Genomic DNA, 23,638 nt, shown 5'->3' on the forward strand with positions numbered 1-23,638 from the left:
TCTTATAAACCTTGCTCCCCTCCTACTACCCTTTCCCACACCCCCTCTCCCCTCCAGCCGAATCCCTTTCCATCCTACACAGTTGCCCCTTCTGCTCTCTCATCACATGCCTTCACTAGCCTCTCTATATCCCACCTCTCTGAAGACCTCCTCCTCTCTTTCTCTCGATCTCCATTCTACTTGCATGTCCTATACATATGTAAATATACCTGCATATACACACACATGCAGGTATATAATTTTTAATCCAGGTTCTATGTGTAAGAAGAAACACAGTTTCTTTCTGTAGTCCAATGCTCCACCACTGAGCTCTGCCTCCTTATTTTGTCTTTTTGAGTGTGGCTAATTTTGTTAAATACGTTTACCTGTTTATTTCCAGATCTGCCCATTTACATGCAAATGACATGATTCTGCTTTTCTTTGTGGGTGAATAAATTCCATCACATGTGTGTATAACTTTTTCTTTATCCCTTTATACCTGCGGATGGGTGACCTATGGTGACAAAAATCACAATAATAGTCCATTGAGAGACTGACTCCATTTTCTGGCTATTGTCAATAATGCAACAGTAAATATGGATAAGCAAGTGTCTATATGGTATTTTGACTTCAGAGTCCTTTAGGCGTATATCAAAGAGTGGTCTAACTGGATAGTATGTTGGTTCTACTTTAGTTCTGTTTTTTGTTGTTGTTTTTCTTCCATGCTGATTTTGATGGGACTTACACAAGTTTGCATTGCCATCAGCAGTGTATAAGGGCTCCTTTGCCCACATTCTCACCAGCCTTTGTTTTTCATTTGTTTTCTTGTTGATAGCCATTCTGATAGAGGTAAAATGGCATCTAAAGCAGTTTTAATTTGCATCTTCCTGATAGCTAAAAATGCTAACTATTTTTAAGAATTTATTAGCCATTTTTGTCACAGCACCTCTTATTCTAATTAATATAATACACATATTATATTATAGTTTAATAATATACAATTGTAGCTTGCTGGTGACTTATTTCTTGTCACATCTGTTTTTCTTTAATAAATCAGATTTTCAATGAAGTCTGGTAACTGGTTGATTTTTTTTGTCTTTGGTGTTTTATCAGCATGTAGCAGAGTGCCTGATAGTCAGAAGACAGGCAATCAATATTTTTGAATATTGAATATATATACCCATTGTACTGGCTTGTTTCTTGTCAGCTTGATACAAGCTAGCATCATCAGTGAGGAGGGAACCTTAATTGAGAAAATATCTCCATAAGTTTATGCTGTAAACAAGCCTACAAGCATTTACTTAATTCACATTAATGAGAGAGGGACTATCCTACAGTGGCTGTGCCACCTCTGGACAGATGGTCCTGGAGTGTATAAGAAGGCATGCCGAATGCCCAAGGCCTGAACAGATTCAGTCCAAATGAGTTCCAGCACTGAGAGAGGGAAATAGATGGGGGATTCCACTCATACCCAACAAGCTCTGCAATTGATACCCACTGGCAATGGAAAAATTAGTTTTCTCCAATGGAGTGTCACTAGGTATATTAACACACTTCAGAGTAGGCTTCTTGTCCAGGAGTAGTTGGCCAACACAAAACAAACTCAATGGAGTTTTTGTAGATTTCTGTCTCATTTTGCATTGTTTGGGCTTCTTTGGCTTGTATATTTTGGATTCTGGTTTTGTGGTTTTGTGTGTGTGTCTTTGTCTTGTTTGGTTGATTTGATTTGGTTTGGTTTTTAAAGAGTGAAAAAGAACACAAAATTGGGTAGATAGGGAGGTAGGGAGGATCTTGGAGGAATTGGGGGAGGAGAAAACATGATTAAAATGTATGAAAAATTTGCAATAAAAAAACTCAGGCTGTAATGGGGGATTGTCTTTCTGTATATATGTTTATCTTAACGGTTGATGAATAAAACACTGATTGGCCAGTAGCCAGACAGGAAGCATAGGCAGGGCTACCATACCAGGAGAAGGCTGGAGAAGGGAAGGCAAAGAGGAGCCAGGGGAGACACGATGCTGCCCAAGGAGTAACATGCCAGATTACCGGTAAGTCACAGTCTCATGGCAATGCATAGATTAAAACAAATGTATTAATAATTAAGAGAGAGCCAGCCAAATAAGAAGCCTAAGCCATCGACCAAACATTTTATACTTAATATAAGTCTCTGTGTTTATTTGGGGCAAAACAGCTGTGGGACCAGGTGGGACAGAAACCTCCATCTTCAAGACTGAGTAAGCCATGGGGAGAGCAAGCGATTAAGAAGCACCCCTCCATAGCCTCTATGCCAGCTCCTGTCTCCAGGTTCCTGCCCTGATTTCTCTCAGCAAGTTGTTTATGATCATGGTGTGTAGGTAGAAGTTTCTGTCCCACAAGCTGCTCCCAAGTAACCACACAGAGGCTTAATATTAATTATAAATGTTCAGTGAATAGCTCAGGTTTATTACTAGCTAGCTCTTACATTTTCAATAAACCCATCCTTTTATCTATGCTTTGCTATGTGACTTGGTACCTTTTCTCTGATGGTGTGTCCATCTTGCATCTCTCTCCATCTGCTCACCACTCCTCAGACTCCGCCCTGCTTCTTCCCAGCATTCCCTGTTTGGCTCTCCCACTAACCTTATCCTGTCCAGCTGTTGGCCAGTCAGCGTCTTTATTAAACCAATCCAAGCAACAAATCTTTACAGAGTACAAAAGGATTATTCCACAGCACACAGCAGTGAAAACCCTATATAAACACATGCACATATTTTATAGTGATTGCTTCACTCAGCAGCCTGACATGTTTCAATAACCTGTTGTGTTTTCCATTTGCAATGATTGAAGATTTTTTAACTAAATTTTTCAATTGGAGCCTGAAAGTTCTTTTTCAAATTCACATCTGTGAAACTGCCTCATCTTAAGGACTTTGCAGTCCTTCTATTACAGAGGGTAAATGTTCAACCTGGATGAGAACAGCATTTGCTAGGATACAATGATTTTCACATTACTAAGTTAGCCAAGAGTCGGACTTCCTTCCATATTTTCTACTAAAATAAAAGATGTGATGTTCCTTTCTTGCTCAGAATCATTATCCCCACAGTCACTCGTATGGGAAAAGTTGTGCTGGCTAAAGATGACAATGATAAAATAAAAACAAGTATTTTTTAGTGAAAGGTTTAGGAAAGGCCTGGGGATATAGCTCAATGGTAGAGCAAGTCCCTGCACATGCTGGGTTCCATCGCCAGAACCATAAAACAACTGAAAAACAAGAAGCAAAGCTAAATAGCACTAAAGCGGGGGAGGCACCATGTGCCATTCCTAGATCTATAAGTAGCGATGACTTGTAAAAGAGAATTCATTCCCTGGGTATCCATTTCTTCTGCAAAATAGGAAAGGCACATCCAGCAAACCTCCAGGATTCCATAAAGAGAGCGGTCTAATGGCATTTTGGGAACTTCCTTTAGCCCCCTTCTTTGGGTTGTTATTGCTGTTGATACCCAACACATAAAATTCATTTGTGTCAAACATATCTACGATACAGATAAATGAGCTTATCAAAATGTCTGACATTTGCAAAATATGGCAAAATGATAGCAGTTAAAAAGTTTTTTATCAAAATGAACTGAATTCGGACTGGCCTCCAAAAATCAAATATGTTTAATCAAGAAACTAAACACACATTAAAACTACAAATTGCTTTTTTTTTAGAAATTTTACATTATTTTCAAACTGTTTACTTAACAAGCTGTTACCTGAAGATGATGTTCATATCATTCCCAGAGTCTCAATGAGTCCCTGTTGCCATTGTCACTACTACAGACAACACAGACTGCTGAAGTTTGTCTGAAAGATACCCCATGACCAACAATTATGCAACAGATTTTAACCTGGTTCCATTAGGTTTGTAATGAAGGGAACATGAATCTTTCATCTAATGAAATTTTCATGCATAAGCAGAAATCCAATCCATCACAAATTACTAACCCATCGAATGTAGTCCTGCAAGGTTAAAGGACACAGGCCCATAGTCTCATTCATCCTGGAACCCCCTCGTGTCTGTGAATGAGGACATCAACTGAAACCCCCAAGCTAAATCAATGCTTACAAGTGTCAGTTGTTTTTCCTATGGTTTCCTTTTGGTTGTTTATGCAAGCTTTCAGTAAACTCGGTCTTTACAAACATGACTATTGCTACACATTTTATCTCCTTCATTAGCGGTTATGAAGATTCGGTCTCCTGGCGTCCTTGATGACTGGGCTCTTAGGATAGTGACGCTAATAACATGACAATGTCAATGCTTTTGTGTCTGCCAAGCATTAGTAATCAGATTCCCCCGAGACCCCATCAGAATCATCAGCTTTAATGGGATCTTTGTGGTTACAAACAGAAGTAGGCTAGGCAGGGGCTACACAATGTCCCTCGGGTCTGCTCAGACAAGGTGGCCCCAAAGAACATTTGGAAGCACTGCTTTTACATCCCCCTCGCCTCTTGCAGAGAATTCCACATGAGAACTGTGAAGCACTGTTTTCTGAGTATGACACTGGAGCCAACTGTCTCTTAAGTAACTACATGCATATGACCTATTTCAAAGCAATATGTACATACATGTATAATCACTACATCTATTCAGCTAAAACAAAATGCTAATTATATCCCTGTCTTAATCCCACTATGCCGGCCTATTGTCTTTTCCCTCTCTTCCTCACAAAAAGGCATCAAATACTGCTTGCTGAAGACACTAAACACCTCTATGATCTTCCATTCAGATGGTCCCACTCACATTCAGCTAGGACTCACGCCTGCCTCCTGGGAGGCAGGACAGTCTGCAGGCAAAACTACCAACAGCATCTCGTTCCAAAGAGAATTCTAGTGTTCCCTGAGTACGGCAAAGGAACAGGTAATGAGCAGAAATCCCCATCACTTGAAAAGGGTGTTCCCTGTTAGCCTCCATCCTGAACAAACTCTCACACCGAATATATGTATTTTTGGCTAGGCTCAGCTTCCTTGGGAAAATTCTAATTTAAATTAAATTATTTCCCTAAAAGGCTCCCAAGACTAACAAGAGTTAGGAACTTAAATGCAAAGGCAAAGTACAGGAGAAATAGCACGTGCAAGCATTGTAAAGGGTTCTGAACTAGAGCAAAAGGCAGGAAGTGCAGCTGGCATAGGCATTACTGTCTAGAGAACAGAGGGAAAGGAGAGACTTAGGAAGATCAAAGACTAACTTAAAACAAGAGCTTCCTGCTGGTGAGACTCATTCCAAAGAACACACACAATTGTTTTTCTCCAGCTGGCTAGAAGTTTTATTTTCATTTGTGTAAATAAATATGGAATAGCTCAAACCTAGTTAACTAATCATTGTCCTCTATGTTAGCTGTGTGTGTGTCTGTGTGTCTGTGTGTCTGAGTGTCTGTGTGTGTGTTTAGGGCTTTCTTTTTAATCATTAGAAGTAATTAAGTAACATCAGCAATAAAGAATGGCCTTTACAAACCCAAAATGGAGAATGAAGAACTTTGTAATGAAGAGTCTAGGGAAGGGCAGGCCAGACGGCTCAGCAGGTAGGCCTGATGCTAAGCCTGAAGACCTAGACTCAATCCCTAGGACCCACATGTTGTCCTCTGAATTATACATATGCACATGTACACACACTCATGTGCACATGCAGGCACATACATACTGTCACATATGGGCATGCACACACACAAATAAATAAATGTAATAAAAAATATAAAGTATATGGTGCCTAATTTTTTTAGAAGTCAGTGCAAAACCCTTAGATGCCACCAGAACTTCTGTGATATGGTTTGCAAGGTTTCAATTTGGATTTTGCTTCATGGTGATTTTTTTAAAAATCTCAGGGTCAGTCAGATTTTGTGGGTAAAAGTTCTTCCTAACAAGCCTGGAAACATGAGCACAGTGCCCAGATCCAAATGGCTGACGAAGAGTGAGCCAACTCCCACAACATATCATTATATGCCTACACATATGCTGGTGCAAATGTGTGCACATGCACACACATGCGCGTGCACACACACACACATGCAAACACATACACACACACCTACACACACAGGCACACACACATACACACATGCACACACCTACACATACACATATGCACACACACACACAAATGTGATAACAAAATTGAAACATTCAAAGTGCTCATATGTTAAGAGTAGGTTCCTCCCACCATTCTTCTATAAAATGTCCTTCACTTCTATGGACTTAACAGCAATGAAGTGATGTTCTCTCAAGACTTTGCTAGGGAGAAACCAGTACAAGAAGGTTTTAAGCAAATAAGAATATTCTCTGCCACTTACATTAATTGCTTCTAAGTATTAAGAACTATTTAGAGGATCCCGAATGGAGAAACTGTAAGAAAGTTAAGATTTAAAATGCTTTTGGAATTCCTAAATGCACGTACTTCAAACAGCATCTGTCATCTTGTCACTAAACTTCAACCATCAAACCTGGAATCCCAGGATTTCCATTATAATGAGAGCTTTTATAAAGAAGGCCTCTGCTCCTTAGTCATGTTTAAGGAGAATGTAAATATTTTAAGAAGTAACTATAGACAGGTCCTTTCATTTAGTTTAACCTGCCATGCTAAGTAAGTGACGAGACTTTAAACCAGTTACTTCAATAATCTCTTTAAAACTGATTGCTCAAACAGCTAGTGAAGTGTATGGTTCCCAGACATCCACCTCTATGCTGGAGCAGTAATCTGTGCTACTAACTCTATTCTGCTCAAACAATAACTCCTTTTCCTTGCCGCCTACCCATAAATGATTTTTTAAAAGATTGAAAGCATATGTCTCTCTAAAATACACATGAGCACTACTGTCTGGCTGACAAAAGCACAAAAGATCCAAAATCCTGTGTCAAATGTAACTAGCACTGCCTTGTAGTCTCCTCTAGACTGCCTGTAACCTGGAAAATTTTCTCTGGAAATGCCAAGGAGGAAACAACGGTTCAAATAGTACTGCTATTTGATATATGCAAGTGAAGCTTTTCATTTATGATAACTTTGTTCCCCTATGATTAAAATAGTATGTACTTCTTCAATACACCAAAAAGCTCTCAAAGCTATCCAGAAAGTAGGTGAAATCCCTTCACTAGCTCCAGCAAAAATATGTGTGATGGAGCACTCCATAACCCTCACCCCCACCCCACTCATCCTGTGGAGGACAACTGTAAGACTGATGCTAAGTCACAGACACTACTGGGTGAGCCCAGGCAGACAATTGAGGCTTAGGAAGAGCTGTCTAGAACTCTCCATAGTGAAACTCCATGCCATGGCCATTTTCAAAACAGAAAAGGCTCCAGGGTTTCTGCTAAAAATAAGATGGAATTCTGTATGTCAGACACATGCGTGCATATGTTATACAGTTATTGGAAATGTGAAAAAATCACAGAGGAAATCTGCAGCTTTTGAAACCATGATGTGTGTTTTAGGAAGCTCTCATACTTAGGCGCTAAACATTTCCAGCAGTGATCCATGCTTATAAAGAGCTTCGAGCTTGCTTTTATTAATAGCCTGCATCAGAGAGGAAGCTCAAATGCCACAAGAAGAATCTGTTTCTAAGGTAACTCACCATGCTTGCTTATGTAAATAATTGAGAAGCAGAGCTGCTCAACTGTGAGTGTGCCCAGATCTGTCAAGGCTTTCACCATTCCTCCCAGCCTCCCCATTTGATGCTTTCATCTTCACATTCAGCTGACTGGATAACAAGTTCATGGACTAAATGAAATTCTTGGCCAGGAGACTACAGCCTGCTTTCTGAGTTGCAAGAAGGGAGACAGTTGTTTAGTTAAGCTTAATAGCGAGTTTAAGGGAACATCACCTCTTGAGAAAAAGACAAAGAACTTGAGACAAGAGGGTATAATTCAGAAATGAATCATCTTGTTACAAAGTGATAACAGTGGATGATGGGCACATGGGTTCATTACACCATTCTTTCCCTACTTTCTTGTATGATTGAACATTTTCCTAATAAAGGTTTTTAGTGACAACCTTTCCCCAACCTCTCTACCACAATTCACTGAAGGAAATAAGAACAGAAACACAGAGATAGAAGATAAGTTCCTGTCAAGGTTAATTGTATGCATCAAGTTAACTGGGCCACTATGCTAACATGCTGGTCAAAGATCATTCTGGATGTTTCTGAAGGGTGCTCTTTGTGTGAGACTGGCATTTAAGGTGGTGAACTTTGTACAATGAAGATTTTCTTCTAGTGTGGTAAGCCAAATCTGAACACTAAGCCTTGAACTAAACTAAGACCTGGAGAAAGAGGAATTCTGCCATCAGACACACTTCTGACAGGACTGCAACACTGAATCTTTGCTTGGTCTCCAGTCGACAAGCCCACCCTGCAGACCCAAAACTTGCCAGGTTCCTTAGCCACATAATTCACTAACTGACACTCTCTTCTACCTCCCAGACAGACGGACGGACGGACGGACGGACGGACGGACACACACACACAATGGCCCACTCAAACTATTCAGTTATTCTATCCAGTAATAAAAAGTATATTTACAATCCCATTTAATGTGAATCTCCCTGTATCATCAATTAGTCTTTATTTTATGTGCTTATACCATTTGTAATAACCTATAATTATGTCAATTATTTGCCTCTTTAGTTTTACCTGTGTTCACTAAAAGAACGTAATTTTCAAGAGATTAATGGCTACACTACTCGTCTGTGCCACTTTACTTCCAGCACTTCGCACAGCATGGAGCAGGACACAGAGTCCCAATAAATACTGATGCATGCAGAAATGCGTATTCTCAAAGCAGCAACCATCAACTGACTCCCTGGGATTTCACTCACCAAACAAACAGGGTTCAATTAGTCAGACTATGATGGAACCATCTGAGTTACTGCAAGTTTAGGTAATTTTCCATAGTACAAAACCAAAACCAATTCACAATAGATTGTGTCTCAATCAAGGTCACCCAAAAAGTCACTGGTCATTACAAAGAAATGCAAGCTTTGCTATATCTTTTACAGTTAAAGAATTCTCAAGTGTTTTGCATCTCCTGTATTTGGTTGAGGCATATGAAATTTCCAGTCCAGAAAAAAAAAGGCATTTCAAAGATAGATGTGCAGATTCTGTAAACCAAGGTGATGAAATCAGGAGAGAAAATACCATGCAGCTTAACTTGCTAACAAATCAGGTCTTATTTTAGTTATGTCTAGTGGGGGAAGAGTTACACAAGAACTATGAAAGGGGTGGGTCATGCTTCAGAACAAAGAAAGAAAAGTGTTTAGGGAAGGAGAAGATGTCAACTTTCAAAAGATTATCCGACCTATAATTTTTAATTACAGTGTAATCCTAAATTTTGTGATTTAAAAAAAAAAGTATCTCAGTGGGATGTGTAGCTTTTAATCGTCTTCTTAGAACAATATTGGGCCTCTGGAGGTTATATAATATTATATTTATTTAAAATTCATCTGAGTAGGATATCCCAAAAGAAACCTGAAAATGTCGATGCTGGTACTCAAACTACAATATCAAAAAACCACTCCAGCAAGTTGAGTATGAATTATGCTTTACATTATCCATAAACACTGCTCCATGAGCATATTTAACTCACCAACTATACTAAAAACCTGAAATGTGAGAAAGTGGATGACAGTTAGATGGGCACATGTCTGCATGTCCCTCTTCATCTCAAAAGGCTGAAAGAAAAAGTAAAACCATGAATATATATTGGTCACTATACTATATAACTAAATCATCTTATTTCCTTTGATTCCTTGCTTTGTTTTTTAGTTTTCTGAGATAGAATCTGGCAGTGAATCCTAGGCTTGCCTTAAACTCCCAACCTTCATGCCTCAGCCTCAAAAGTGCTAGAATTATAGGCATACTCTACTAATCCAGGAATACATCTATGTGCTTTTATTCTCATACATATCTCATATCTTAATTCACATCATTCCACAAAATTTTTCACTGACTTTTGTTATTTTGGCATAAAATAAGACAGTGTTGTTAAAATAAATATTATAACACTAGTAAATACATAGCAGAACCAGCCACACTTTTAGGTTTTGGACAAGTTTACTGAAATCTTGTAAGTCTCAGAATCACAAATATATATATATACATATATATATATATATATGTGTGTGTGTGTGTGTGTGTGTATATATATCTTTTGTGGTTCAGTGAAAATGACCATAGGCTTATAAGGAGCAGCACCATTGGGAAGGGGTCTTGTTGGAGTATGAGTGGCATTGTTGGAGGAAGTATGTCACTGGGGGTAGGCTTTGAGGTCTCAGATGCTCAAGCCAGACCCAGTGAGTCTCATTCTCTTCCTGTTGCCAGTGGATCTGGTATAGAACTCTAAGCTCCTTCTCCAGAACCATGTTCACCTGTATGCTACCATGCTTCCTGCCATGATAATAATGGACTAAACCTCTGAACTATAAGCCACCCCCAATTAAATATTTTCTCTACCCTAAGTGCCATCCTAGACCCTTTATCCAGCAGCTGATGGAAGAAGCAGAAGCAGAGATCCACCGCCAAGCACTGAGCCAAACTCCTGGAATCCAGTTTCAGAGAAGGAGGAGTGACGAACAAAGGGGTCAAGACCTCACTGGGAAAACCAACAGAAACACCTGACCTGAGCAAGTGGGAGCTCATGGACCCCAGTCTGATAGCTGGGAACCAACATAGGACCAAACCAGGCCCCCTGAACATGGGTGTCATCTAGGAGCACTGGGCAGTCTATGGGGCCTCTGGCAGTGGAATAAGGATGCACCCCTAGTGCCCAACTTCAGAAGCCCATTTCCCATGGAGGTATACTCTCTTAGCCTAGATACACAAGGGAAGGCCTAGGCCCTGTCCCAAATGACTTGACAGAGTTTAATGATACCTCATGGAAGGCCTCACCCTCCCTAGGGAGTGAAGGGGGGTAGAATGGGGGTTCATTGGAGAGTATGGGAGGATGGGAAGGAGAGGGAACTGGGATTGATATGTAAAATAAGAATTAAAATTCTGAATTAAAAAAAAGAGTTGTTGTGGTCATGTTGTCTCTTCACGGTGATAGAAATCCTAAGACAGAACTCGGTACCAGGGACTGGGGTATTGCTGTAATAGACTTGACTATACTGTTGTTTCAAATAATGTGGACTTTGGGGGTTTTGATTAGAAAAGCAGTTGAATTATTAAAATGAGGCTTAATGAGCCATACCAGTAGGATCATGGAAGACAGTGGTGATGAGTGTGATTTGATGGACTATGGGGGTCTGGCTCAAGAGGTTTTGGAGAAGAAGAAAATGTTAGCATGTGGCCTAGAGACTATTCTTGGGATATCTTGGTAAAGAATATGGCTGCTTTCTGCCCTTGTCAAAAAAAATCTGTCTGGGGCTAAATTGAAGAGTTTTGGATTGTATTTGCGAGATTTCAAAGCAACCTAGTATGGACTGTGGCGTGCGGCTTTTAGTTACCACACTTAACACAAATCTATAATGAAAAGGAACAGGCTGAGCAAGGAAGTTACAAAATGTAAAATCTGAAGAGAAAGGGGGGCAGCACCAGGAAGTGGAATGGAGCTAAATCCTGTGTTCAATGACATAAACAGATTAAAGAAAATCTTGATGTTAAATGAAGTGAAGGGAGTGGTGACCCCAGGGCAAGGTCCTACCCAGCTAAGATTCTAACTTGTGAAAAGGAATTAAAGAAAAGCTTAGAGCTGGTGTGGTAGTATACACCTCTAATCCTAGCACTCTGAAGGCAGAGGCAGGCAGATCTCTTGCATTTGAGGCCAGCCTAATCTACAGATCAAGTTTCAGGACAGCAACCTTAGGCAGTAAAGAAAACCATCAAAACCAGAATGCTGGTGAAGATGTAATTGAATGAGGGGCCATGTTCCAGCCCCAGCAAGCAGCAGAACTTGGCAGCCTTGGCCATGTGGTTCTGGCTTTAGAGTCAAGGATACAAGAAAGGGGTTGTGGAATTTGCCTCCATGACTAAGGAAAGCTGCTAAGACCAGACATGTATCAGGAGTATCCCTGCATGGAGGCTCAGAGAGGCTAGTGTGTAAAACTCAGAAGGTGAAGCCTGGATTGTCTTAGAGACCTCAAAATGCCAGAGTCATGGGACATCTGCCAAGAAGAACTGCTAACAGGGAGCAGAACCAGTGCAAGAGAGAGAAGTATGTTGCAGCCAACAAATCTGACAGGAGTTGGAGATGTGATGTACACTTTGACATCCAACACGGAGATGCAGGGTTTGGAGTTTATCTGGCTGGTGTTTGGTCTTGCTTTGGTCCAGTATTTCCTCACTATGCCCCCTTCCCTACATTTTGGAGTGGTAATGTATATCCTGTGTAATTGTACATTGGAAGTATGTGACCTGATTTTTCACTCTGATTTTACAATAGATTATAGTTAAGAGATTGCATAAGTCTCATAAGAGATTTTGAACTTTAGACATTTAAACAAGCTTAAGACTACTGTAGATTATGGAGACAGTTGAAGTTGGACTAAATGCATTTTGCATTATGACATAGCTATAACCTATGGAAGCCAGGGAGTGAATGTGGTAGTTTAAATGAAAATGGTCCCGTAGACTCAGATACTGGCACTATTGGGAGGTGTGGCCTTGTTGGAACAGGTGTGGCATTGTAGGAAGAAGTGTGTCACTGGGGTTGGGCTTTGAGGTCTCAGATGTTCAAGCCAGGCCCAGCATGGCATTATCTTCCTGCTTCCTGCCAATTGGGATGTAGAACTTTCAGTTCCTTCTCCAGCACCATGTCTGCCTGCATGCTGCCATGCTTCCCACCGTAACAATAATGGACTACAACGCTGAACTATAAGCCACCCACAATCTAATGTTTTCCTTTATAAGAGTTGTTGTGATCATGGTGTCTCTTCACAGCAATAGAAGCCCTAACTAAGACATCTATAATACAATAATCTCGAATATTCACAAATACTCATTATTTAAATCCATGAACCAAGTTTTTGTGTAAGGAGTCATGATATGCAGGTAAGGAAAATGTGAGGGAACAAAACCCGCTCTCTGTCTAAGGTGGAACAGATGCAGTAAGACCAAAGGCCCCCACAGATACCGTGAGGGGTGTTCATCTTCACTCCTTTCATCAGGGTGCCCCACCTCACCCCAACATCTTTAAATCATCTGGAATTCTTTTTAGAGAATTTAAAGAATTACCCTGATACTGTCATTCCCTATTCTTAATTAATTTGCAGTAGGCATTGAGTAATAGCTTTTGTAAATGTTTTTGAGGAATGAAATCCAGCATAGCTCAGCTTGACCAAGAGGAGTTGCATCTCTGATACCTAACCATCATCTATATCATAAATGTTTGACAGGTGACAGTTCTATGTCTTTGTAAAACCTCCCTCACCCTGCCTGGGGAATGTGGGGAAGTGATTACTAGAGGACGGTGAAAAGAGGATCATGTGTTCCATACTTAATCAACATTCCCAGGTGATGTCATCCTCTCCTTACAGTAGCCTGAAAGGTAGTCCTCCAGAAGTTATGGCCACATCCATAACCCCGGAACCTGGGTGTGCTGCTTTATTTGAAAAAAAAAAGGTGGCATGGGTATCTGACGGTATAATTAATGGTCTGAGATGAGACAAGCTTCCTAGATTAGTGAGGACTAAATACAAGGACAAGCAACAAACTAGGAAAGAAATATAGGAAAGAGCCGGGCGGTGGTGGCGCACACCTTTAATCCCAGCACTGGGGAGGCAGAGGCAGGCAGATCTCTGTGAGTTCGAGGCCAGGCTGGAACGAAAGCCTCCAAAACAATACAGAGAAACCCTGTCTCGTAAATACCAAAAAAAAAAAAAAGAAGAAGAAGAAATATAGGAAAGAGAGGTGATGTGAAGTTGGAAGCAGAGAATATAGTGATTCAAGAACAACTAATGGATGCCAAGGTCAATGGACAGCCACCAGACAAGGAGAGGAGCAGGGAGCAGACTCTTCCTTGGATTTCCCAGATTGAGTGTGGCCCTATGTGCATCCTAACTTCAAGTCAGGGTCAAATCCAGAATTGCACCAGGATGACTTCCACTAAGACACCAAGTATGTAGCAATCTGCCAATAGCAACCACATAAAAGGAGCATACCCCAACCCGCACATCCAACTTCTATTACACCCATCTTTATGCAAAAGCAAGATGGAATGGGATGAATTATGAAGGTGATAAAAGTAAAAAAAAAACAGAAATTAAGAATGGTGTAAGGCAGAGGCTCTCAACCTGTTGCATATCAGATATTTACAATATGATTCAGAACAGTAGCAAAATTACAGTTATGAAGTAGCAGTGAAATAATTTTATGGTTGGGGTTACCAGACATGAGGAACTACATGTATTAAAGGGTCAAAACACTAGGAAGGTTGAGTATTGGCCTAGGATGAACATTCATCATAGTAAACCACAGCTTCTTCACTGGGAAAATAGATGATAATAGGACTTAATCACTGAACTACATCATGGGAAATGTGTACTTGAACATACTATAACCTAAATGTATAGATTCAATTAAAAATATATAGAATCTATATTATAGCCCAAATGAAAGCAATTGCTGGGGTAAATAGGGGATCTCTGTTAGACTAGGAAATAACCACACAGTTGCAGATAAGGATGAGGAAGTGGAGGTAGGCTCAGAAGGAACCATTCATCTACTAGAGAGAAAAACCTTTTAACAACTGCATTTCAGAGTACCAGCTGCCATAGCCTGTCGGCTGAGTATCAGCTCTGTGTCTGCTTGCTTAAACATTTAAAAAAATCTGTCTCCTTATTCATTCTTAAGAAGGATCTCCCATCCTCCTTTCTCTGGAGCCCCTTTCCCATGTTCAGCATTAAGAAACTAAACTTTCAACTTGCCCACTGAGTATGATTGTGTCAGTTTCGTTATGGATAAGGAATATGGTCTTTGAGAGTTCTACCCTCACTCCCAATGATCCTTTAATGCAGAGAACATTGCAGCACAGGCTGAAGCTGATTTAGCACAATACTTTATTCCTGCTAGCTACCCCCCGACGAGAGGAATCAACCTCTGTCTTACAGCAGTGCTTGGAAGGTTCCCATGTGCCTCTTTTTGGTCATTCAGGCTGCAAGAACAGCATAATTAACAAGGAAAATGCAGATCCCTTGAGAGAACTGTAAGGTCATAGTGCTGCAGGTGTAGTTAGTTTGGCTGGTCAAGTATCAGAAGTGTAAGGCCATCCTTGGGAGGCCAGCGGGATGGCTCACATCAGGAAAAGGTGCTTATTGCCAAGCCTGATGACCTGAGTTGAAGCCCCAAAACTCACACATCAAAAGGCTAGAACCATTCTAGAAGTCATTCTCCGATCTCCATATATGTTGGTACTCATGAGCACACACAAAGAAAAAACAAAAACAAATCTATGGTATTCATGAGTGCACACAAAAAAATATAAATAATTGTAATAGTAAAAATTAAAGATAATTCTCAGGTATGCAGCAAGTTTGAAGCCAGTGTAAGACCTTGTCTCAAAAAATAATGCTTAACTCCCCATGGTGGGATGCCATGCTCAGCCTTGATGCCTGGCCCTGCCCCAATCTATTGTGCCAGACTATGTTGACTCCTCATGAGAGCCCTTACCCGTGATAAGGAGTGGATGGTGGGTGGGCCAGGAGGGAGGTGAGGAGGTCTGGGAGGGAGGTGTAGGGGGCTGAGAGGGAGGTGAGGGGGGATGGGAGGGAGGATGTGTGGGAGGGAGAAATGTGGTTGGAATGTAAAATGAAATTTAAAAAAGGGTCAAAAAAGGGATGTTTTAGGGGAAACAAAATAAAATCCATTTATCAATTTATTCTCTCTCTCTCTCTCTCTCTCTCTCTCTCTCTCTCTCTCTCTCTCTCTCTCTCTCTCTCTCTCTCTCCTCACTGTGGATTTTTATTTTCAATCAATTTTCTATCTCAAAGTTGAAGAATGCCTTCTTTGTTCCAAGTGATATTTCCCCCCAAAATAATCACTACCAAAGATCAACACAGCACCTAACTTGTGTGGAATACTGGGTCAGGCCACGGCAATAGCAGCGCTAAATAAATGTCAGCTACCAGCTATCACTGCTACTGCCTGCTAGGTTACTAGGTTACTAGGAAGATACCGTCTCACCACATCTTCCCCTTTCAAATTCCAGGCACGATGTTTCGTGTAGACCTCTACCTATGGAAAAATGCATGGCCTAAATGAAGATAGGGTGTTTGTCGGGCAAATTATTTTGCACAGTAGATGCAGAAAACAAGCCAGTGCTCCTTCATCTCTGACAATACCAAATGAGCTAAGAGACTGCTTTCCTATTTCAAACCCTTGCATGGATTAGAATTGGTTAATTAGTTGTGGATGCTAAGGCCATCCTTTTAGTCCTGTTTCATACAGTACAGTCTAAGAGTAAGATGGCCTAGTTGATGTTTAATCTTTCTTATTAGGTCTCTTCCATTCACAGAGCCACAGGGTTGCTATGGTAACCCTATGAGCCAAATGGGATCACAGAATGAAAGCTGGGTGAAACTAGTCCAGACTTATCAATTTGCAAATGAGGACTTAAAGCCCAGAGAGGTAAAGTGGGTTTCCCAAAATACTGTGTGGCCAATTAGCAGCAAAGGAAGCTCCAAGTGTCCGCCCCACACTTCTCTCCACCACACAGGGCTGCCTTCCTTCCTCAACCCTTGTCAAAATACGTAAGGAACATCTCAACTTCATGGAGAACTTAGTGCTTTAGGGATGACAATTAAAGAAAATATCAAAGGTTAGGTAAAATGTGGAATAGTAATGTGTTTTCCGTGACTTCAGATCCATGATAATGAACTCTTTCAGAGAAGCGATATCAAAGGAAGTGTTTGCTTTTTGGCATCACCCCAAGATGCTCCCAATTTGGATCTTTTGAAAGCTACTCCTGGTGATGCTGCTCTGAGTCTGAGGCTAGAACTTCTCAGTGTCTTGTGCCTTGTGCCTTGTGCCTTCTTTTTAGTGTTCCAACATGATCTTAAAATCTCAACTTTTTTGCAAGTATAATTTAGAATTGTCCCTAAAACACTCACAAAAAAAATAGTGAAACAAGACACAAAGGGGGTGCTATAAGCAGCCCCAGCCTTAGTCCTGGTTATTATTATCGTAAATGAGAACAGCTCACCAGCCTCAACCTCCCAGCTGAAGTAAAGAACGCAACGTACTGGCATATGGCATCGGTATCAGGCTTGCTTGTTTGCTCAACAACTGTAGTTAAATTTCCACAAGGACCTTCATGGTAGATACTATGCCAACCCTTACAAAATAAATCATTTGTTCTAAGACAACCCTGCTGGGATCCAATAATTCCAACTTATTTGATGCAGATAAAAAAAAAAGACTGAAGGTCAGAGTGGTTCCCTAATTCACCAAGATCACATCAGAGGGGCAGTCAGATCCAAAAGAGAAGCATGAGTCTGAAGTCCCATCCCCTTACCAGACTATGGCCATCCCTGCTCTTCTTCCCTTAACCTAGACCCACCTGGGACAGCAGTGGCTAAAGGATTCCCAAGTGGCTGAGTTTATGTGACAAGCTCCATAAAGTATTCTGTTCTGCTTTCTAAAGATGAGTCAGATGAGTGGAGTTCAAAAGAGCAAGGCAACGGCAGTGGCACCCATCCTCTGCCAACCGCTGCACCCTTCCCCATGACTGACTCCACGGTGACACTAAAACATGCTCACACACTCTTTGATACTCCTTTCCTCCAAAAGTGAAGCCTAATTTCCAGTCCCCGGGGAAAGACTGGAGTCAGTGAAAAACACGAGCGGAGAGAAGTGACAATGTGTGACTTTGAGGTTGCAAAAGGGAACTGTGGCTCCTCCTTACTCTCTGTGACTCTTGAGCTCAGAAAGCTAGGATATGAAAATTCAAGAAGCCCTAGAGGTATCCACAAAACTGGAACTAAGCCCCCTGCCATTCTGGAAGTGTTTTTACTCACTGACTTACCTACAGCCTCATAGGAGACCCTCATCTGGAACACCCGACTAAATAAACCACTCCTGGGTTTCAAAACTACAAAAAGTTTAGATAGATGTATATGTTACTAAGTTGTGAGTGATCTGTCATGAAACAATAGGTAATTGGCCTGGTTAAATTTCTAAGGTATGTCCCTACTATCAATAAAGCTGAACTGTCTGTGCCTACAAAAGCTGCCCTGTCAATAAACCAAATGTACTGTCTTGTCCACAACTCCTTGTAATTGGAGGGTGTTCTCACAGCCTTAGATCTTCCCCCCAAAGAGCATACAAAGTAACTCCTTGACCGGTGTCAAAACATAACCTGAGGGGCATGTGGAGGAGAATGAGAATCTGGCTATGAAGTGCAAGAGAACCTTCCCATGTCTAATCTCCCTGGTGACAGCCTGGACCCTATGATGCTGCCCTCCATCACCAAATTCTGTACTTATACAACTGAAAGAGTAAGTCCTTCAAGAGAAAGAAGTCTTCTCTTCATATGACTTCTCCTTCATCAAATAGAGTTAGATATGGAAACTGAAATTTTCTCTCTGGAAAGGGGGCTACTGTGCTCCAGGGTGGGAACGGCTCTCAAACACTGAATATCTCAAAAACAGCTAACGCAGCAACAAGTCAATGTTGTTCCATCATGAAGGTAAAACACGTCCAGATTCTCGTCAATCAACATACACTTTTTCTCCTTCAGGATTGCTGGGGAGGAGGGCTTCTTCAAACTAAGGATCTAAAGAGCACAGAGGATGGAGTGTGGAGACAGGTCCTTCCCCATCAGCTCTAAGGACACTGGGAAGAGCTGAGGCACCCTTTGTGGCGCCATGTATCATGTCTAACACAGCTATTACTGGCCAGCTCAGCTGTGAATTCTATGGGGCCACCTTGGAAAGAGTGCCACTTTTTAGCTCAGGAGAACATAAAATGTGGTGCTTACCTGGTCCTGTGTGGCCCCCAGTCTTTTCTCTCAAAGACTGCTTCCTCTTCCCTCTTTGTTCTCGTTGTGGATGGCTCCTTATGGTTTCAAAGCACAGCTTCTTGTTGATGAAGAGTGCAAGGACAGCCAGAAGGACAACAAAGACCCCTATGGCAGACAGGAACCCAATGGCTTCAGGAGTGACTGGCAAGAAAACACAAGTGAAGAAAAAAAGAATGTCACCACTATTACAATGACCCAACTTTTGGTTCTCACAACTGAATAGATTTGGTACTTAAACTCATTTGAATGATAAACACTCTCTGCAGCCTGTCTCTTGGCAACATCCCCAAACTGTGCTAAAGGGAAAGGAAGGGACTATGACTGGGCTCACCTCCCTAGGCAGAATTCTCACATGACAGCCCTCATGCCTTTGCATGTGGGGCTTCTTCTACATGGAACACCACTCTTTGTAAAAGGGCCCCAGACCTTTGCACAACTGACTCCGTGATGGAAGAATTCAGCATGTAGACAACACCACCTGCCAAAACTAACACAAAGGCCTGATCCATGAAAATCCATATCGTTCAGGGAAAAGTCTCAAAATGTACTAACCTTGCTTTTTGGCTTCTGTAGTTCTGCTTCCAGCTAATTGTTCTTGTTAATTGAAGATTGTAGCTCCAGAACATGGTTTTCCTGCTAAAAAGCTCACACTGAGAAAGGCTCAGGGCTACACTGGAAACCAAGCACCAGTGTAGTCTCTGGCTGGCTAATAGAGACTTTCTATTGATTTAAACACGTCTGAACAGTCTTCTCTGGTGAATGCCCCACATCTTCTTGCTACTATCATGAGCCTGGTATTCATTATCACAAACATGAAGACAGATTCTTCAAATGAGTTGAGCTACAAATGGTTGTCCAGTGCTATAAACCCATGCTACTACAAAATACAACTGCTGGAAGCATAGAAAACTTGAAAAAGGTTTTAAGGATACATCCATCAATGTTGGCAAATGAAGGAAAAGTCACTTTTGCAAATATGCAATGTGATGGTGACAATAACTCCATATGCTGTAAACAGCCCCTGATATTTAGTAATTCTGCTATGTGCACATCAAAGAGACAGCAGACCCAGCTCAGGGAAGACTCCTATAAGCGACATAAGGGCCTCAACTTCTAGGGGCAGATCACATTAAGACGTGGAAGAAGGAAGCTTTTGTTTTTTTGCCTACTTGCCCTCACTCTCTTTAGAAGGTATCTATCCCACTACTGAGCTGGTTAGTGTTAAAACCTGCTCTTTGGAACGGCAGCATAAATCAGGCTGCAGTGGCACACACCTTTGGTCCCAGCACTCAGGAAGCAAGAGGCAGGAAGAAGGCCAGCCTTGGTGTGCAAATTGAGTTCCAGGACAGCCAGGGCTACACAGAGAAACCCTGTTTCAAAAAAAAATGCTGCATAAGCTGAGACCAGAAGCTCTCTAGGCATCCTCTGAGATAACAGTGCTTGCTGATAAAGCACAAAGGCCTGCCAAGGCCATGCACACTTCTATAAGCCCAGCCCTCTAGGTGGTGAAGACAAGAGATCCATTGATTCTGAGAGACAGACTGTGTCTCAAGAAGATGGTGCAATACCTGAGATCACCCTCTGCCCCCATACTTACACACACACACACACACAAATGCACACACACAAATACACACACGTACACACGCACACATGTACATGCACAAATGCACACACACATTGTCAGCAATCCCAGTACCAAAGCTGAAAGTATGCTCTTCTTATTATACCTATATGGTTTGGGGCAATCTAGTAAGTTCTTTGTACTTCCATTTCCTACGTTATAAACAAATAAAAACAAATATAGCCAGGACTAGAGAGATGGATCGTCGGTTTAGAACACTTCTCTGCCTTGCAGATGACCCAGGTTCAGTTCCCAACACCCACATAGTAGCTGACAGCCCTCTGTCTGTAGTTCCGGATCCAGGAAATCTGAAACCCTCCTCTGACCTCCAAGGACATTGACTGGCTCCTGCACATTGAAATATAACCCTTACAGATACACCTTTCTTATCCACACCAAAAATGTCTCGCTGGAGTGAGAGGACCATGTCTCCAAAGATGGTCCACCATACATCTTCATACATCTTCATCAGCTATACCCTCAGTGTCTTGTAACTGGTGGTACGGCTGTCTCTGGTCTGGCGGCAGCTCCCAGGACCATGCCTAAAGCTAGCTGCAGTCATTCGATGTGATGTGCTGACCCCTGTAAATATCCAAGAATCGCACCAGAATCATATCAGAGCGAGCAGCACTCTGCCCGGATCTTGGTAGAGCATGGCTCGGATTGCCCAGCTGGACTACAGGTACCTCTGGTACTACGTGTGATTTCCGGCAGGACGGAAGTCTAATCCCAGCACCACCCCTGCCTTAAGGCCCCGCCTACCGCTGGTCACTCCAGGTTTCTCCGTGTAGTAGTGCATTTGTGTTACAGAACAGGGCCTGCCAAGATTATCCTCCTCGGATAACAGCTACCCCAGCCCGTGGTGGGCTTCCTACCGGCATTCCCAGACCAAAGTGCTAGCCAGAGTCTACTGCTCAGTTTCCTGTGATACTTTAATGCTGTTTTTCTGTTTTCGATTTTGCATCTTATGTTTAAGGAAAGAGGGCTTTTTTAAAATTTACATTTACTTTGTGTGTATGCCGCAAACGTACAATTAGACGCATATTTGCCAAGGGAGGGGCAAGTGTGAACGTCAAAGGATAACTGTGTGAATCATTTCCCTCCTTCATTATATGAGTACAGGGGTTAAACCTAATCACCCGGGAGGCAGCAAGAACCTTTCCCTGATGAAATGTATTTGTGAGACTCTCGATGGATAGACAGACAGACAGACAGACAGACAGACAGACAGATAGACAGACAGATATCCATTCCTTCCCTCCCGTCTCCATTTTGTAGTTGTTGTTTTATTTTGCTTTGCTTTGTTGTTTGTTTGGGTTTTGTTGTTGTTTTATCCTTTGACATCACCACACACCGGTGCTCTTGTAGGATGACATTGATCCTGTGAGAACTGTGCCACTTTTGCCAACACTGCCATGGTTCTTGGGTCCACCACTCCCATCACACCTGTGATCCAGATCTTCAGTCAGGAAGACAACAGGCATTTGGTCCCTGTTTGAAGCTGCAAGACACCGGCTTTCGATCAGCATCTGGAGGCTGGATGAAGCACACCCTTAATCCAGATGTTGAGGTGGGAAGGCACGCCTTTAATCTGGGCCACACTTTCTTCGGGAAGCCTATATAAGGACACGGAAGAGGGAAACCTGCTGGTCCTCACCTTGCCAGCACATCCATTCCTTCACTGGCATTGGAGCCTTCTTCCTTGAGATTCCAGCAGAGACGGAAAGACCAGCTGGAATACCCAGTCTTGGACTTCCCATTCACAGCTGGCCATTGTTGGATTAGCTGAACGGCAGCCTGTAAGATATTCTAGCAAATTCCCTTTATATACTTTTTCTCTCAGAGAGAGAGAAATTAATTCCATAAATTCTGTGGCTTATACTCTGACTAGTATAATTTTCATTTTTCTTAAGTTGTTCTTGAAGAGCCAATGATCATTCTTGTCTGTCTTTTAAGTGTCACATCTTCACGGTCCTGTAGACCCCAGCTAACTGTGTCCTTGTCTACTCCTTTCTGAACTTTTTCTAGCTCTTCCCACAGCCAGATATTTTGAGGGACTCCAGAGCCTGTCATGGCCACCATCTTGCATGGCCACCACTCCTTATCAGGGTAGTTCTAAAAGAAGGAAAAGTGGTAGATGCAAAGACAGTCTCTTTAGGACATGCAGCAGCAGACGGGGACCTTTCCTGGCATCTGCTCCATGAGTCTCTGTTCAGTTGCTGATGATCAGAAACTTACGATTTGGGATGCTCATTCAAATAATATTTCTAAAGTCCAGCCACTGGGACTCTTGAGTATGTGACTTGAGTGGGGTCTCTAATTTTTATGCTTTCTCTTGGGCCCTTTTCCTTCTGTTGGTTTGCCTTGCTCAACTTTGATATAGTGGGGTTTGTTTTATCTTATTTAATTTTGTTGTATTTTGTTCTTATCTCTTAGAAGCCTGTTCTTTTCTATTAAGAGAAAAAAAGTAGATCTGAGGAGGGGATGTGGGGAGAAACTGAGGGGAGTACAGGGAGGGGAAAATGTGATCAGGATATATTGTATGAGAAAAGAATCTGTCTTCAATGAAAGGGAAGACTACATATTCCTCTTTCCCCATATATCTTTGCTCATCAGTTGTATTTCTTGAGCTAATTCCATTATTCTTTTCCTTTCTGTGAAATGGTTTTTGGTGTGTGTGTGTGTGTGTGTGTGTGTGTGTGTGTTTAATTTGGGACCACCAAGTTGAAAAGATGTATGTTTCTACCTGGCAGTTGTACCAGTTGAATTGTCAAGCTGGGAAAGAATGAATTGCTAGTTGATATTTGTTTTTAAAATTAAATTAATCCTTGATAAAAGTTGCTCTTTTTTTAGAAATTAGTCCTTAACCACTATAGTTTGATGCTATAAGAACTGTTATTCTCCAACACTGTGTACGTGCATATAATAGAATAAATTGCTTTTCTATCTATATTTTTTAAAGATGTGGAAGTCTCCATCTGTAGAGTGCACATGTAGGAAATTCCTCCCAAAATTTTAATCTTAATTTTTTGAAAATTATAGTATATGAATTTTAATTCAAAAATAAGCTTTGAATTCCAA

The 23,638-nt window shown here is 41.6% G+C and overlaps 1 protein-coding gene across 8 annotated transcripts in view; it reads right to left on the minus strand.

Annotated features, from left to right (window-relative positions):
- Syt16 (synaptotagmin 16) overlaps nt 1-23,638 on the minus strand; it is a 243,825-nt gene that overhangs the window by 122,774 nt on the left and 97,413 nt on the right. For 4 of the 8 annotated variants that reach the window (XM_040742930.1, XM_040742928.1, XM_040742931.1 and 1 more), the window contains exon 2: nt 18,892-19,074. In XM_040742930.1, coding sequence (XP_040598864.1) covers nt 18,892-19,074 — 183 coding nt within the window. Of the gene's footprint in view, nt 1-365; nt 494-18,891; nt 19,075-19,485; nt 19,570-23,638 lie in introns of all 8 variants that reach the window. The other 4 variants (XM_040742924.1, XM_040742926.1, XM_040742929.1 and 1 more) reach the window with 3 other exon arrangements.

Source organism: Mesocricetus auratus, unplaced genomic scaffold, assembly GCF_017639785.1.
Source record: "Mesocricetus auratus isolate SY011 unplaced genomic scaffold, BCM_Maur_2.0 Super-Scaffold_15014, whole genome shotgun sequence".
Lineage (NCBI taxonomy): Eukaryota > Metazoa > Chordata > Mammalia > Rodentia > Cricetidae > Mesocricetus > Mesocricetus auratus.